General features: G+C 42.5%; 2 protein-coding genes across 2 annotated transcripts in view; one reads left to right on the top strand and one right to left on the bottom strand.

Annotated features, from left to right (window-relative positions):
* Nucleotides 1–18702, top strand: part of GABRA1 (gamma-aminobutyric acid type A receptor subunit alpha1) — a 1147113-nt gene that overhangs the window by 444530 nt on the left and 683881 nt on the right. The window lies entirely within an intron of this gene.
* On the bottom strand, nt 10228–10809 carry LOC126012259 (60S ribosomal protein L21-like). The gene has a single exon (XM_049776105.1). The coding sequence runs from the start codon at nt 10765–10767 to the stop codon at nt 10285–10287; it is 483 nt and encodes a 160-aa protein (XP_049632062.1). The 5' UTR covers nt 10768–10809; the 3' UTR covers nt 10228–10284.

The following is an 18702-nucleotide window of genomic DNA, read 5'->3' as shown; positions in this document are numbered from 1 at the left end:
AATATCTTCCCCAACCCTTACCAAACAGACCCTGAACCAAGATACTACTCAGAGCTCTCCATGGGGCTCCTGGTAGTCACTGCCACCATGCTTGCAAACATGGAGATTAGGGGGGTCTTTGGAATGATGTCATACTGATGTCACAACTGTCAGGTGCAGGTGGTATCTGAGACCAGCCCAGAGTGCACACTTCTTTTCTGTAATGTCTGCTGAGATCTAGGCAAGGGAGAGAAAGTCGAGAGGTATTTGATAGCACCACAGGCCATAACAATCATGGCAGACTAGTCTGCTTCATCCCTGAGGTTCTGGTTGTAACATTTTATTCAAATGCTGACATCTGTATTTGAGTTAAAACCAACTCATGATCTTTTCTCTGAATCTTCTAAGAAGAAGGTAACCTTTCCCTTGTGAGAAGGAAAACAAAAGAAACACCCCATGTCTAACCTACTAATTTCTCAGAATAAAACATGCTTTTCTTCATGACCCATATCAGCAAAGCATCTTAGTTTTGTCTACAAAACATACAACCCACAGGCACACCCTAAATCTAACCATCCTTGCTATTTAGATTTTACAAATGGCAACCAACTGGTTTCCCTGCATCTGCCCTATCACCTCCCTAAGACTGATCTCAGCAATCTACCAGAAAACCTTTTAAAAACCCAAGGAAAACCCAGACATCTGTGCAGTGTGTATAATGCTCCTTTTCTAGACCTGGCCCCACATCTTTACTCTCATCTTTGTGACAGCAGGAATTTGCCTACTTTAGAAAAAATTTCAGAAGATTATTCTGGGCTATTTAGATGCATTGTGTCATGACTGCATGTATTTTATCAGGAAAAGCAGCAATGGTCAAAGCGTGGGGATGAAACCAGAGATTAGGAGAGTCTCTTCCATTTTCTCTGAAGGAGGAGGAAGTAACAAAGGGGCAAATTTTATTAACAAAGGAGTATTGGGGTCCCTGGACCCTGAACAAAGCCAGGGAATACATCTTCCTCACAGCCCCAGGGAGAACCAGCTCAGTCTTTGACCTTGACCATTGTCCAAGGAGATGAATGATGCATCTCCAGCCTGAGAAGAGCTTTGCATTGTCGCTACACATCCCAGTCCTGGTAATTAGTCTTAGCTACAGAGAACAAAACATTGCACTTAATGTCCCCTCCCCACTTCCTTTTCATTTGTGAATGCAAAGCTCTAAAAGGTTTTATGACACCAGCTTCCTTTCTATCCCCCAACCCCAACTCTCCCTTCTGTCACTCTGCTCTGGCTTCTGAGCCACTCTCCTAGAATGGGACAAAAAATGCATTTTCCAGTAAGAGAAAAAACCTGAAAAATGAAAAGGGAATCTGGTGGGCCAGCACTCTTCCACTGCAGACCTGAGGGCAGGAATGGAATGTGGGGGGGCTCTGCAGTGGTCAGTTTGACCTGGAATTCTCTCTAGAGAACCAGCAGTCTTTTGTGAAGTATCATGACCTCACTTTGCTTAGAAGTGGTGCATATTTGAGTCTAATCTTTTTTTTTTATATTTAATTTACTTTAGCATGCATAACATAGTTTACATAGTTGACCATAATACATTTGTTTCCAGAAAAACGAGAACAAAGTTGTTTAAAAAAGAAAAAATACTGGGATAAAAGCTCAGGTCAAAACCAGGCACAGAGATGATGGAGCCTGACACTTTCACCCTCAAATGCACCAGCAATATAATATAACACCTTCTTTTTTGCAAAGCATACTAAAAAAAGGGGAAATTTTACGTATAGAAACAAGCTCTTATCTACTAGGGATAAGAACTCATACACTTTACAATACAGGAGCACCTCCCATATGTCATGTGTATCCAACTTAGACTCCATGTGACCAGACAGTAACTGTTGGCCCTGAACCCTAAATCTCAGACATAGAACTGACTCTGTTTTCTGCAACAGTTCCAGGAACTAAACTCCCTCTGGGACATTCTTAATACTGCTCTGACACCAACATGTGCCAGTTTTGATATGACATCCTGACAATGAGGAAATGGCAACAACTTGATCTAAGAGCAGGTTGTCTTATCTCATCACCTAATGATAAGATGAATTCAAAGGACACATCATCCTTTGATCTGTGCAAAAACCAAGAATGCTAACTACAGAAGACTGACTGTGACAACCATGACTGGACAAAACTTACTCTGGGACCAATAAAAATGACCTTATCTTAAGCTTTGGCCTACAATCATCTGCACAACAACCAAGATCTCTAATTCCAGAGGTCTGACTGAGACAACTGCAACTGAGCAGAACTTCTGGAAACATAAAGACTCTATCCTAGGCTTTGTCCTAGGACTGGTGCAAAAACCAAGACCACCAATTATAGAAGACTGATGGAATAGATGATGGAATAGAACTTCTAGAACCGTAAAGAAAAACTCCATCCTAGGCTCCATTCTATGACCTGTGCAAATACCAAGATCTCTAGTTACAGAGGCCTGATTTTATCATCCACGACTGAGCATAAAGTTTCCAGACACCACAAAAAAAAAAAAAATCTAGGGGAGAGTAAAAGAGCATGTACAGAGCCAGTAGTTCTTCTCATGAGAGTACTCTTTAAGGGCAGAAAAACCCTGTATCTCTTTGGCCAAGAGAATTCCCTTTCTAATCTCCCCAATATTTACTGTGCCCATGCAAAAATAAAAAGGCACAATTTGTTTTTCTTTTTACTTTGGGCTCGTGATTATTGTTTGGTTGTTGTCTATATTGTAATGGTGCTTTTCAGGTTTTTTTTTTTTTTTTTTTTTTTTTGCAGAGCAGGGGCTTAGAGCATCCTCTCTTCCCCAGATTAATCCAGAGATTGCCAACTGTCAGCTGTGTGGCTGGTATATTGGGTGTCATCTTTATTTAGGTGACGGTGTCAATTAAAATATGAGTATAAGAAAAATAGATTTCTGGAGAGGATGGCCAGTAAAGTTATCCTACTCTGAAGCTTCACTAGAGAGCATTTTGTTATAACACTATTGCTGCAGAATTCATCAGAAGGAGTGGCTTATGGCTATTGCCCATTAAGGGCTAGAAACAAGCTATCACACTTCATCCACAAATGATGAAAATGGGGAGTCTCAAACAAGGACTTTTCATATTTTTGAGTTTTCTTTTGGTGGTTAGGAGTATACCCAAATATGTACAGAGCTTATTCCTGGCTCCATACTCAGTGATCACTCCTGATTGTACTTTTGGGTCTATGAGATGCTGAGGGATCAAACTAGGGTCTACTTCATGCAAGGCAAACCCTTTAACCCCTGTATCAGCTATCTCAGGCCCTTGTCAATTTTTAAATTTTTTTAAATTTTTATTTATTTATTATTTATTTATGTCTTTTTTTTTTATAAAATCTTATTTAAGCACCATAATTACAAGCATGATTGTAGTTGGGTTTTACTCATAAATGGAACACTCCCCCCTTCATCAGTGCAACATTCCCACCACCAATGACCCCCCCTTCTTCTTTCCCCAACCCTTATTTTTATTTATTGATTGTTTTTTAGGCCACACACAGCAGTGCTTAGGGGTCACTCCTGGCTCTGCACTCAGAAATTGTCTCTGGCAGGCTGGGGGACCATATGGGATGCCAGGAATCAAACCAAGTCTTTCCCTAGGTCGGCCACATGCAAGGCAAATGCCTTACTGCTATGCTATCTCTCTTCATGCCCCCCACCATATTTTTAAAGTTTAAAATGTCCAGATCCATGTCTGCCAAAATCTAGCTTAGCCCAAGAAGAGAACAAAGATTGGAGACAAGACTTCTAACTTGGGCCCTGACATTAATTCATTCCATGACCTTGGATAAGTCCCTTTCCCCTCTCTGAGTGTAATTTTTTTCTATGAAATGAGACAGAAAAAAGAAGCTAGAGTTGACCTAAGTTCCTTGTCACTTCTGATATTTAGAATCTGTTCTGTTCATGTAGTTGCAGAGATGTATTTTCTGACAATCTCCCCATCACTTTACACTGAGGTGTAAAGACAAAGCTTTACAGTTGCCTATTTGGAAACCCTTGAGAAGGGTCTTTTGGTGACTGAATCTTCTAATTCTCTCCCCAAACAGGGAATGTCAGAGGCATCTCTGCTTATACTACATTTCTCAACCTCTTATTTCAAGCCCAGTGACCTAGGTGGCTAACAGTCTCTTTCCCACCATTTTGAGCACAACAATCAGTTCCTTTGAAACCTGGAGAAACTCATAAAGGGAGCGACAGAGATCCTCACAGATCATTATCAGAGTCGGACAGGGCAAGAACACAGTGCTCTCATCCAGTTCTGCCAAAGAAGACTCTTGAATGTTTTTATTTTCTGATTTTTGTTTTTTATCACTAACAGACCCCACCGCAGAGAAGCTTGTCATCTGGTGCCAGGCCTGGGACTGTTAGAAAGGCAACTACGTCCTCTGCTCTGAAGCAAGCCTGTGCACACAACATGTGAAGGCTCTGGGAATCCCCACAGCAGGGAAACGGATTTGTATCACAACCTGCCACCTCCTGGAACTACTTTTGGGGGTGGGTGTGGAGGGATGAGTGAGGTAGTGGATACAGTTTCAATGTCAGCATTTTCTGTTCTAGATCATGAAAAGGCAGAGCTTGGACAAGGACTGAGCCACAGTAGAAGTGCCAGGGCCACCCAGATTGGGATCTTGTTTGCATATGGCAGACACGGGTTCAATCACATTCCAATACACATGAACAAAATAGTTCAAAACAAACTTAAAAAATAAAGGGACAATGTTGCTTAAAGTTATTTGACTGCTCAGCAAAGTCAAACTCAGGAGGTAAGTGATCTTGTTAAGGTCAGGGCACAAAGTGCAGGCAGCCCTAGGGAAAGAGCTGGATCTTCCTGAAAGTTCATCCATCAGGAAATAACCCGCCATCAGATCTCCTGTCCACTGTCACCCACATCTCTGAAGAAAGCAGGAAAGCCCTGAAACCTGCTTCTCTCTACAGTTCTTGGCCAGTTTAATAAAACATGGCTGTGCCCTTTTCTTTAGAAAAGGAAGGTCAAATAGTTCTGAGAATAAACTACTTCCTCTAGTTTTAGTATTAAACTTATTGAGTGAGAAATTGCATTATTGACAGCTTTTCTTTCTTTTTTTATTGTTCTTTTTTTTTGTTTGTTTTTGGGTCACAACCGGCAGTGCTCAGGGGTTACTCCTGGCTCCACACTCAGAAATCACTTCTAGCAGGCTTGGGGGACCATATGGGATGCCCAGGATTTGAACCACCGTCCTTCTGCACCTAAGGCAAACGCCTTACAGCTTTGCTATCTCTCCGGCCCCTTATTGACAGTTTTTTAATTTATGTTGCCTTTAAAAATGGAGACATGGTGCTGGGAATATTACCAGGGCTGGCTGCATGCAAGGCAAGCACCTTACTACCTCTCTACTCTGTATGCTGTCACCAGCCACTTATGGTCTTATTTCTCACACCTTCAGTTCCTCATGGACCTTCTGAAGTTCCAAGGCAAGGACTGGTTGTTGTCACAGGCAGGGGACAGTCTTGGAAAGATGGTCTTCTGTCAGCTGGGACTTCAAAACTGCTTGATGACAGACACTCAAGGAGCACAAGGAGAGTCAGAGTGATTCTAGAAAACTAAAGAGAAGCAAATCAAACAGCACCAGCTGAACTAGGACAAACAAAAGCACAACTGAGATGCAGAAAGTAGAAGAATAAATTTTTTTATATAATTTTTTATTTTGATCATAGTGGTTTACATGTTGACAATAATATTTTAGTTAAATATTTACATAACATCAGGGGGGATTCCCACCACCAAATTGTCTTCCCTTCACCTCTGTTTTTGTCGTATCTCCCATATCCACTTCCTTCACCCCCAGGGATGCTAGAATATGTGGTCCCCTATGTACCTATCCTACCACCTAGTAGTCTTGCATCTGATTGGTCTAGGTGTCTCCCTAATTTCCCCCTCTAACTGGGAGGTAGGCCTAGCTAGTTAAGTTTGTGTGGTTTGGTCTGAAGAAGAGAAAAGTAGTAAACTGGGGTAAAAGTCTAATACTCCAAAAGTGGGCAGAGTCCTTCTAGAGGTTCTCATCATCGATTTGGGGGGCGATGAAAGTGAGAGCAATGTAAATTTCCCAAACTAGGAAAGAATGGAGTATATACTCAAAGATCAGTGGGTCCTCTAATTGCACCCTGTCCTACATGGAGAGGAGGTGCCCAGGGAAAAAGCAGCTCACTGAGGTGAATAAAGGAGTAATTCTTCAATGCCTGTGTTCTTAAATTTTGTGACCCTTGGAAATGCCTGTTGGTCTGGATCGTCTTCATTGTGTTCATGGGATCTTCCTTGCCATTCCACAAGCCCTTCCACCCTGCCCGTCCAGGCAGTGTGGGAGACAGACTTTCTCTTTGCCAAATCTCTTTATCTACAACCACCCAGAATCTCCTTAAATTTGCCCCACATGTTCTGCAATCCCCATCATTCCCACATCTTGATGCCCCGGTAAGCCGTGAGGTCAGCAGCATTAAGATTTTCCAGATCCAACTGCAGTCTCAGCAATCTCTGGTCTCTAGATCTGCAATTTTCCTCTAAGAACTTCAAGGTCTCTTGGGATTAGTTTTAGTTGCTATATTTAATCTGTTTTTTTAGGAATGGAGAAGGCCAGTCTGACTATTTCCTTCTAAAAGGGAGGATGTTTATAGACTATATGTCAAAGTATTTATTCCATATTCACCTCTGCTTTTGGGTCCTGCATGGGAGTACCCGGCTCATTTGTGGGTACTGGGGGGTGTCTCCCGGGTTGTACTGGGAGAAGCTTGGGGGGAAATCATGTGGTGCTGGGGATTGAACCTGATGTCTGAGTCCACTAGTATAAATCAATTTAGTTGTCCCTGAATAGATTAATAATACTTTATAGACAGATATTGCTGCAAGTATCTGCCATTGAATCATAGCCCAAATAGTGTTATTCTAAAAAATTGCCATGTCTGCCAGCTTTGTACAGCTGTCTGATGAAGTTTCCACCCCTTATGTCTTCCCAAGTGCTGAAAAATCTTAGTAGGAAGACACCACATTGGGTTGCTTGATGGTTTTCAAGTATTGACAATATCCTCTCCTATAGGCAGGCCTTGCAGAGGATTGATAGGGAACCACCACATCGTACATGTAGTTTTGGATCCCACAATTAAACTCCCACTGAGGAAGATGGTCCAAGATCTATTTTTTCTCTTTTTTAAATGACTGTTGCTCTTGTCCCTGATGTATTCAATACTTTAAGCCACTGTAATCACCAAAAGGCTGGATTTAAACAAATTTATCCCAAGTACATTTAGCTGGAGGCCACATTCAAACACAACTGAATGAATTCATCATAAGTTAATGGCTTTTCTTGCTGGGCTCATATATGAGTTATTGGTTATTTGAACCCCCAATGTGGTCAAGACACTAAGTAAAGCAATGGAAAATATGTTCCACATGGGCCATGGGAGAACTTACTTTGGCTGTAGCTGGCTTGATTATCCTTTTTGATGTGACAAATTTTCACTGAAAAGATAGTCCTTTTAAATTATTTTGTTCTTCTGGCCTTTCTTCTCCTATGAGTTGAGAATTTTATGGTGAGTGTTCAATCTGATAATGTTGAAAACAATGGGATCATCTTAGTGTCATTTCATACAGAGTAAACAGTGCTTCATCATCTACTTGGACAACAACTTAGTTCAAACTCTACATTGTGGTAAAGGGGCAGTGTTCAAGGTCTTCTTTTCCTTCAGCATTGTAGCTATGCACTAATTTGGTTTCAAACTATTTTATTTTGGCTCTTTAAGCTTTAGTGTGGGATATTTGTCTCAAGTGGCAGAGCACATACATGCCTTGCACATGCAAAGTCCTGGGAGTCATACTCAGAGCTGCATGTGAACTCTCAGAGTGCTGAACCCCAGCACTATTATGAGTAGCACCTACCACAACAGCAAAACAAACAAAAAATACCCCATACCCTCAGAAAACTGAGTAAGAGGATCAATATAGATAATGGTGCTTAACTCAATGTTTGCCACATACTACTTAGCAAATGGATTTTCAAATATTATTGCACATAGATCCTGAAAGCTCATTTATGACTATAAGCTAGCATTCTGTATAAGACTGAGCTTATACATTGAATAGTGGTATTATATCAACTGTGTATAGATATCTTCTATCTGTCAACATATGAGCAGACTCAGTATTGTTGGCAACTTTATCATCATTTTCTTGATTATAGCATCAGTTAACACTGTCAGAACATATTAAGAACCTGCTGCTGAGAGAGAAATTTTATATCTACATTATATATTTATATATCTATTCACAGAATTTGCCTAATGCACTGCCAGCTTCATGCTCAGGCTGAAGAAATCTAGGCTTCCAGTGTTGAGGCCATTTGTCAAATGACCACACAGCAAGCAAAAAGCATGAATAAAAACTGTCCAAACGTGCCTGGATTCCAACACGCAGGCACTTCTTTATGCCATGCCTTATTAATTCCTCTGGAGACACTTTTTTTATAAGTGTCTTGGAGCAGGAGTGATATACATTGGGTAAGGATTTGGTCTTCAGTTTCAGGTTTTTATAGAAAAAGTAAGCAAAAAAGAATGGATTAACCCGAATATTTTCTGTATCAACCACACCCAGAAGTTCTTCTACTGGTCAACAACTTGCACATTTGTGGTTTCTTTGTTGGTATGGGTGAATCATATAAAGTTTATTTACAAGGGACATGGTTAACAATAGGAATTCCTCGTTCTTATTGATTAGTTGATAGATTTTTGCCTCTATTGGTTAAGATAAAGAAGATAAAGAATTTAATAGAGTGGGGGAAAAGGATTAGAGTTTCCTGAGACCTTAGCTTGACCATATCTTTATCAGATTTGCAATGTCCTAATAACCAACCAACTCCCTCTATCCAACCACATTCTATTACTTTTAGTTTCCAAAAATGCATCAATTTTTTAGCACTAAAAATGTCTAATGGTTACCACACTAGGAGTTTGTTTCAGGGGATATATAAGCAGAAGTAGTTTTCCCTAATATGCACTGAGCTCATACAGCTCTGCAACTGACCCTTTGTAACAAGCTACCCATTCATTAAGATCAATCCAAGAAATGGGTGCAGAATTTGCAAAATGGAAAAATAATTACACAATTGCTTTTTAAACCTATTTTATATTTTTATTTGATTTCTTGGGCTGTGCTCAGTGGCTGTGCTAAAGACTATAATATGCATCTATGTCAAAAGCAACTTCAGTTTTTGGAGGGAGGGAGGCTCCCCAGTAATGCCTGGGGACCCTTTCAAGAGATTCTCAGCCAATGGATCAGAGGTTCAATGTTTGGCCTTTCATGTCAGGCTCAGGCACATGAGGAACACACCTGAGATGCCCAGGTTTCCTGAGTCCACACTCAGCAGGTTAGGTGGTTTGAGGATCATCCCACCACTATCTCCTGGCCCTTGACTTCCATTTTACAAAAAGTCATATAGTAGGGAATTCTCTTTAATAGTGCTCCATTATTTATTTCATCCTACTTGGGGCATGCATTTTTCTTGCTCTGGGTTTCAAGCTCAGTGATTCAAGCTACCTAATGCAGGTAGCTCAGCGGGAAATCAGGGAAATGTCTACTTATGCCTATCTGTGAAATTCCTTTTACTGTGCTCTTCACTGCCACCTGGAGGTCACATATAGATTTCCTTTAAGGGATTACCTCTGGCATCTCTTGGTCTTACAGGGTTGGCAACGCTGGGTGGAGGGGGAGGGGGATTTGGGGGCGCTGGTAGTGCCCAGGATCCAATGAGGGATCTTGCATGTTAGGCGTATGCTCTGCCCCTGAGCTATTTCTCCAGTTTCTATGGTAGGTCTGCAAGGAACAAAAACTTCTATTTGTTTTCATTTTTTGTGGGAAGGTACTGGTTTCATTTTCACTTCTAAAGGATAGTTCTGAATGAACATGGAGTAATTTGTCATTCCACTTATCTTTTTTAGTATATTATTCCATTGATTTATGGATTCTTGAGAGACACAAGCTCTCTTTAGTGGTTTCTTTTAGGATATTTTTTTTTGTTTTGGTTATTATTCCAGTAATTAAGGAATAGTATATGTCTAGATGTTGATATTGTCTTGAAGTTTGTCATGCTTTTTGGTGTATTGGTTAATATGTTTGCGTTCATAAAATTAAATTTTGGAAGCATGCGGCCATTACTTCTTTTCTGTTCTTTTCTTTTCTTTTTTTTTTTTTTTTAGTTCAGAGATCTTTTATTTTTAAAAAATGCTTCTCATGCCATGAATTCATAAGGAATGGGTTCCAGCAGCTCAGGCTCCTTTCCATTGGTTCTCACAAAGTGTGCTTCTCTGGGTGGAGCAGGCTGGCACTTCAATTGAACCCAAGTTCCTTTCTTTTTGGCTGCTTTCTTTTTCTGATCATTTTCCTTCACCCGCTTCAGGAAGCTGTCTCGACTTTTAGAGTGCTTAATATGCTCAATACGAACATTAATTCTCTTGGCAAGAATCTTGCCTTTGACTTGCTTATTTACAACAATGCCAACAGCATGCTGGGTAACATTGTAGACTCTTCCAGTTTTTCCATGGTAACATTTGTGGGGCATTCCTTTTTGAACAGTGCCCATTCCCTTTATGTCTACAATATCACCTTTCTTATAAATCGGCATGTACGTGGCCAAAGGAACAACTCCATGTTTTCTAAAGGGTCTAGAAAACATGTAGCGGGTGCCCCTCCTCTTTCCCTTTGTGTTGGTCATGACTGTGATTTACTGGAAAAAACGCTACCTGGAAGATGGCGGTCCCGGCCGAAAAAGGGGCCATTATTTCTTAAAACAGGTTTTTGCTCCTTTCTTTCCTCTCTTCTTGGGATTTGCAATATACACATGTTGGCACTTTTAATGCCATTCTATAGTGCTCAGAGGCAGCACTCATTTTCTTTTTCTTTACTTTTCCCTCTATTTTTTTTTTAATTCATTCATGTCTACTATCTCTGCTCAAGATTGCTGATTCTTCTGATGTCAGATCAAACCTGCTTACTGAACTCCTCTCAAGTCAATTAGTTTTTTATTTCCAGGTGCTGCAAATTTAAATAAGAATTTCAATTTTTTTCAAAATGAGTTTTCTTTTCTGATATTCTCTATTTGATGATTTGTGTCATATTTTCCTTTAATTCTTTAAGCATGGCATCCTTTGTTTTCTCGAAATGTAGTCAATACAATAGCTGCTTTGAAATCTTTGTGAGAATAAACATCTGGTTCCACTCAGAGATAATTTCTATTGATGCCTTTTCTTTCTCTTTTTTAATGTGTATTGGGCAAACTTTCCAATTATCTAGCTTTCTCATAATATTTGTTGGAAATGGGGCATTTGGGACAATGCATGGAAGTACTCTGAGCCTTGATTCTTAGGGGCTGTTGATTTATTCCTTCATATCTTTAGTGACTTGGCTGGACTAATGTCATAGAATCTCTCTCTTTCTTTCTCTCTCTCCTCCCTACCTATTGCTGACATTTCCAGGACATCTATCTTGATTGATTCTTGTTTTGGTAGCTTCGAAGCTACTTTCCAGGTTTTGCTCCTTCTGGTCAGTAGAACAGCTTCTGTCATAGAGCAGCCAGTAGCAAAGCAGACATATCTAGAGACTTTCACTTTCTGCTGAGGGCTCTGTGTGCAGAATATTGATTGCCTTTATAGCTCAAGCTTATTTTCAAACTTATTTTTTCAAATATGCCCCAGCACTATCCTCTTCCCCAAGGCTCCTGTTCAGCTTGGAATGAGTAGGTGGTTGTGGTGGTGGATGGGTGTTTTGTCTCTTCAGAACACATATGCAGGTTCTTTTCCACTCTGTATTTCTCTCCTCCATTTCTGCTCTATCTGCTGAGAGCAGTCAGGAATTCAGCCTCAGGACGTTGTGCTATTTGCAGTTATGGATGGGCATTAAACCTGCAATTATTTTTGACAAAGTGTTGGGTGTGACTTCTCTCCTCTTTGCTCCTACCCCAGCCCCTTCTGGCAGTAGAGTTCTCTGTTCCCTCTCTTCCCAGCCTATAGATTACTGATCCACAATCCATGTGAGAGCAAAAAAATAGTGTTGAGTACCACTTAGAAAGATCACAGGACTCTCCCTGATCTCCTAGTTAGCTACGAGCACTTCCCAATTCATTGCATGCCTAGGATCAATTTCAGACTCTTATGGAGTGGCCTTTACTTTTTTTTTTTTTTTTTTTTTTTTTGGTTTTTGGGTCACATCTGGTGATGCTCAGGGATTACTCCTGGCTATGAGCTCAGAATTTGCTCCTGGCTTTGAGAACCATATGAGATGCCGGAGACAGAACCCAGGTCCTTCTTGGGTCAGTTGCGTGCAGGGCAAATGCCCTACTGCTGTGCTATCATGCTGGCCCCTGGCTTTTAACTTTTACCAGACTGTCCAGTTTCAGCATAATTTCAGTGGATGGGGTGGTAAAATTTGCCAAACCTCTTCTCTACTCTTATGTGGTTCATGTTTTCTTAATTACACATGCTTGAATATTAAAACACTAATTTTAAACAGGTTCACACTCCATAGTGAAATTTCAGACCATAAGGAAATGCTGAACCACATCATATAACTCAGCTGCCTCCTCTTTCTTCCTTCTGAAATTCATGAGAGATGCAGATAAGCTTAGTAATACCAAAGTGAAAAATACTCCTTGGATCAGTGGGATTATGATGAGGGAACATTCTAGGCCTTTGTCTTTGTCCCATTCATTTCTGCTGGAAAAGACTGATCAGGCACAGAGTTACCACAGACCTAAACTTCATCTATCCCACTCCCTAATTTTGCAGATGAGTACTGCTGAGTGCCAGGGAGATAAGCCAGGCAAGAGCTCTGCATTGCTCCCTGGAGTCACAGCTGTGAGCATGTGGCTGTAATTTCTTTGCAGTGACGAGAGAATTACAGAAGTTGAGAAAGTCATGTGCAAGACTGATGCTGGCTGTTTGGCAGGATAAAAGTGCTCCCAGTAATTCCTTCTATTTTCTTTCTAAGGGACTGAACATGCTTTGTTGTGACAGCTAAGGACTCTTTCCACAGAGTGAAAAAAAAAGAAGAAAAATCAATTTCTACAGATGCCAGTTCTGCATTATCTAGCACTGGGGTAAGAAAGACTAGATTGAAATATAATGGCCAGAGATTTTTCTGAAGAGTCACTTGGAGGGGTGAGAAGACACAGCTTGGCATTGCTTATAGCACATGCTCTGGAAACTCATCTGGCATTTGGTTGGTGCCCCTTTACTCAGCATGCAGAGCCCCATCATTTTCAGCAAGTCTTCAGAGAAATGCTGACAACCGATTCCAGAGGTGGGAAAATCACAAACAAGCAGACCTCCTTGAATGAAATTGTGAATCCCTCAGCAGGGACTCAAGTCCTCTTGTTGCCCAACAGGCTAGGGGCACTGTGTAAGCTTTCCTGTCCAGATCTGGTTTTTTATCTTTAGAGTCAAGCATCCTGTCTCAGGGACACTGCAGATACACAACCTCTGTGGCTCTGAAGTGGACACAAATATATAACATGAGGAGATATGGTTTTCAGCCGGAATTAGAATCTTCAATGAGAGTGGTAGGAGGGCCAAGGAAGGGACATTCAAAGATGCTGGTCTGTGGGAAAGAGCTCAGTCTACCTGTGATCTGACCTGAGAAGACCACAGCCTCGGAGGTTGACACAGAAGATGGTCAGGGGAGCAAGATGAGGAAAAGCAAGAAGAGAAGCAGGAAGATGAGAAAAATGGTGCTGAGATTGGGGAACCAGCTGTCCCCTCCTATTAGGTGGGGACTAGCCAGCAGGCACCATGGTCCTTTTCTTTTTTTTTTTTTTTTTTTTTTTTTTTACCCCGCCCCCATGGTCCTTTTCTTAATGATCTTACATGAGGGTCAGTGGCATCAGCCCCCTTCTAGCTGACTGTATTTAGCAGAGGGGCCCACCTGCAGTGGGGCCCACCTCAGCAGCCAGGCAGCCAGGCAGCCAGGCTGATGTGATAAAGCACTGCACACCTTTCCCTGCTGACATCTGCCTCTTTGAAAAGTGAGGACTTGGTCTTGGGCTCCAAGGTGCCCTCAGAACCAAGGACAGCACCCGTCTGCAAGGGGGCATGTGGGTATTTATAAACTAAACATCATTCACACCTGGCTGGGTGGTAGACCCGTTGGAGGCACCCCTTTTTATAGATCAGGAAACAATGGTGTGAGACTGGGAATCAGCTGAGAAAAGCCCATGGTCAGGTGTTTATTTTCACCTTATTTCCCTCTCCCTGTACTTGGCCTTGCAATTATGTTAAGCTTTAAGCAGGGCATTCTACCTCAGAGAGGGGGAACTCTACAACATCTTGCTCTGGTTAATAAATTGCAATCAATTGCAATGCCTAATTATCTCTCCAGGAGGCCCGAAAAGCATGAAATGGATGAGGCATCCTTACCTATGAGCATGGGAGGGGGGGCTATGGCTGGGTAACCTGGGAGAGTGGTTCGGAGAGTGGGGGATGCTTCAAGGAGAAAGAAATAAGGAGAGAAAATAACAAGTTGTTCTAGGCAGAAATAAAGAAATGTGTTTGCTACTTCTATATGAGGTACCCCTTCCCCCAATGCCCTAAATTTTCTATTGAAATTTTAATCGCACCTCAAAGGTGAGACCCACCCACACTTACGAGGGGTCTGTGGTTTGTAATAAAAATGAAAGGTGGTATCTGGGGGGAGGTGAGGGAAAGCAAAAAAGCTTGGAGAGCTTCTGAAAGGGGATAGAGAGTTCCTGAGAGAAGGAGAAGCGTTGGGCAGACATGACACATAGTCTGCACATGGCGGATAGGACCATAGAATAAAACGAACTGACTCCAAAGAAACTTTAACTGACTTCTCGTGAATTAATCTCTCTGCCATTATCCTGCAATCTTCAGACCCATCTGCTGAAGTGGCTAAAGGTGCCAGGTTGTACCATGCCAAGAAAGGCCTCACCCAGGCACGTGGACAATAGACATTATATTTTATGTTTAATCAACACTTCTAGGTACCAGGGTTTTTATTGTTTGTTTGTTTTGTTTTGTTTTTTTGTTTTGTTTTGTTTTTTTGGGCCACACCTAGTGGCACTCAGGGGCTTGCTCCTGGTTTTGTGATCAGAAATTGCTACTGGAAAGCTCAGAGGACCATATGGTATGCCAGGAATCAAACCCAGGTCCATCCTGGGTCGGCCACATGCAAGGCAAATGCCCTACTGCTGTGTATCTCTCCAGCCCTAGATACCAGTTTTAATCAAAGTTTTTTTTTTCTAGGCCATACTCGGTGGTGCTCAGGGGTTACTCCTGGCTCAGAAACCGCTCCTGGTAGGCTCAGGAATCAAATGAGATGCCGGGCATCCAACCTGAGTCTGTCCCGGGTCAGCCCTGTGCAAGGCAAATGCCTTACCACTGTGCTATTGCTCCAGCCCCAAATCAAAGCTCTTTGATTTGATGTCTATCATGTTTAGAGGTAATCAAGATGCTGGAATAAAAATACCGATGCTCAGGAATGTTTTAGACTGTTTGCAGTCTCCTCTGAAGGTGATGTCCCAAAATTAAAATCTTGAAGTGGGGTTAGGCACACCTGGCCATGCTCAGGGCTTATTTCTGGCTCTGTGCTCAGAGAGGACCACAAGTGGTGCCAAGGATTGAACTGGTTTGGCTAAGTAAGGTAAGTCCCTTACCTGCTACACTATCACTCTGGACCCTAGAAATCTGGCATAGTCTGAGACCCACTAGCACCTGGAATAAGACTGGCCAGTAGCTTGGTTTGATTCTGTTTTTGAAACATGCACTTGCTCCTTCAGGAGCTCATCTACAGAGACTTAGTTCCTATTCTGTGGAGACACAGTGATGGGATCTGATGAACCCATAGGTGGTTCATCCTGAGTCCTGTAGAAAGAATTCTGTCTTTTAAAACTGGTGAATGCCCTGAAAGAATCATGCTCAGATGAAAAAGTCTGTTTCATTCAAAGATGCCATATGTCCAGACAAGTTTCCTCCCAACTCATAAATACTCCTTGATTTTTAATGTCTGTGTTGTCACACACACACACACACACACACACACACACACACACACACACACACACACCTGTGGTGGGGGAAGAATACCAGCTTCCCTGTATTACACATGGGGATTTGGTCAGTTTAGAGTGATGTGATACTTGGACCACGGGCTTCCAGAAAGCCAAGCCAGCTGCTCTTCTGGTGTGACCCAAAAAGTGCAGATAGAGTGACAACCTGAACTAGATCTGTCTCCTTAGGTACCAGCTTCCCACCCCCGCAGCCTGAGGGGGTTGTAGCACAATGGGAGAAAGGTCCAGGAGCCCTGAATACTATCTGGAAACTTTTAGGGTTTTTTTTTTTGTATGTATGCCTTATGAAAAATAGAGCAGAGATAGCTTCAGGAAACATTTTAATAATTTAGGAAGATTTGTGTGCGTGACTCCCTGCTGGAACTCAAAAAGTACTTTTACTTATCCAAATTAGATAAAGGATGTGATTTTCCAAGGGAACTTTGCACTGAATTATCCTCTGATAATGGCATCAAACTGGATTTCTTCAATTGCAGTGAAGATTAAATTAAAAGACTTTCCCATGTAAAAGAGACAGTAAGGGTCTGATCTCAAGGTTATTTTTGCATCCCTGCTGGGCCTATGGCCTACATGTTTTTCAGCATACAACAGATGTCAAATAATGGCTAGAAAAGATGAGAGGGGGATAGGAGGTGAGAGTGACATAGTTGGGGAAAGAGAAGGCCTTTGGAAAAGGCAGAAGGGGCTTGGGGAGGAGGAGGGGAGAGGGATGCCGGCTGTCATGCTGCTCATTTGCAGGCTTCAGCTCTATTTTGGGGCAAAGCCCCAGTGCTTGCAATCACCAGCTGCATAAACTCCTGCCACAGCTTTAGATTTGAAAGTCACCTTGGATTTCCTGTGCCAGCTCCTCTTTGAGGGAAAGAAAAAAAGGGGAGTTTGTCATTCAGAGATGAGAATAGTTTTCTGAGGTATTGGGGTTAATGGACAGCTGTAAGACCCAGGATCTAAGCCCAGCTCTCTGATCTTCTGAAAGCCACAATCTTCTGGAAAATTTGATCAATGCTGCAAGGAATAGTGCACTAGAAGAGGTCCTGAGGCTTTGGCAGAGACATCTGCAGAAATAAGTTCAGCAGTGAAGAGGATTGTGAGCTGGGGGCTTTGGGAAATCCCCCCTGGTACAGCCCCATTGTAGGAGGTTAGCCAGTCCCTCCTAGCATACACTTCCTAGAATGCAGCTTGCTTTACTGGGAGCTTAGCGTTGTAGGCTGGAGGTTCTGTATTTCCTCTACAATATTGCCCAAAATGTGAGCCAGCTTACCACTTCATTTGGTGCACAGAAGAAAGAGCAATCTACTTCCAAGTCAGAGCATGTATGGCCTGTGCTGGGGCTGTGGAGAGTGGGGCTCTTCCCCAAAGCTGTGAATTTGGGATGTGGTATGGGTACCCACCATCTGTGTGCTCCTTGCCCTGAAAGTTACTAGTGTTGCTAGTCCTGATCTGCCCATGCCACCTCTCCGATGCTGTGCCCTTTGCACTTCACAGGCAGTCAGAGAGCACAATGGTCTGCACAGAAGGGATGTACCTGGAGGACAGGCAGTTCTAAGGAATCCTGCTAGTTGACCTCAGAGACTAGTGATTTCCAAAGAGGCACAACTGCAAATGCTCCCCAAGAGAGAGAAGTTGTTTAGATTTACAGGAGTATTGGTTATGAACTCCAAGTCTGAGTTTGAATCCTGGTTCACTTTTTTTGAGGAGGTGGTATGGGAGAGAGCAACTTCTGAGCAGGATCAAGAGTGCTAGGATTGGGGCCGGAGAGATAGCATGGAGGTAAGTCATTTACCTTACATGCAGAGGGTCGGTGGTTCGAATCCCGGCATTCCTTATGGTCCCCCAAGCCTGCCAGGAGCGATTTCTGAATGTAGAGCCAGGGGTAACTCCTGAGCACTGCTGGGTATGACCCAAAAACCAAAAAAAAAAAAAAAAAAAAGAAAGAAAAGACTAGGATTCTCACTGGAGATTCCTGGATCTGTGGTTTAACATGAGGGTCTGAGAATGTGGTGCTCCTCAGGGATAACCCAGGTCAGATGAAGCAGTGCTGGGGCCCTCCAGGGCTGCATTTGGTAGTGCTGAGGAAGGGGTAAGTGAGCCATAATATAGATGATTCCACTAGAGTGTGATGTCCCAGTGTCAAATAATATGATCCCATCATGACATCCAGAGGCAAACTGCCCGGTTCTCCCTGTGGGTTCCCTCCCATCTGGCCAGAGTTGGACAGATGGGTTTCCTAACTCACTGTAAAGATATGCAAGTGTCATGAGGTTCACAAGGACATCATTAGGTGAGGGTGGACAACTTCCTGCATTCACAGGGCATTTGAAGCTTATTCTGAGTCACTGGGATGGACTTCAGATGCAAAAGAATATGACCAGGAGCAGGAGAGACAGCATGGAGGTAGTGCATTTGCCTTGCATGCAGAAGGTTGGTGGTTTGAATTCTGGCGTCCCATATGGTCCCCTGAGCCTGCCAGGAGCGATTTCTGAGCATAGAGCCAGGAGTAGCCCCTGAGCGCTGCCAGGTGTGACCCAAACCCACCCCCCCAAAAAAAAAAAGAAAGGAGGAATATGACCAGTG

Source organism: Suncus etruscus, chromosome 6, assembly GCF_024139225.1.
Source record: "Suncus etruscus isolate mSunEtr1 chromosome 6, mSunEtr1.pri.cur, whole genome shotgun sequence".
In the NCBI taxonomy this organism is placed as follows: domain Eukaryota; kingdom Metazoa; phylum Chordata; class Mammalia; order Eulipotyphla; family Soricidae; genus Suncus; species Suncus etruscus.
Note: the sequence above shows the minus strand (reverse complement) of the source record. Positions and strands in the feature narration are given on the sequence as shown.

Bases quoted from the DNA above. Each gene is read 5' to 3' on its own strand.
- LOC126012259 (XM_049776105.1), bottom strand. From the start codon at position 10,767: ATGACCAACACAAAGGGAAAGAGGAGGGGCACCCGCTACATGTTTTCT.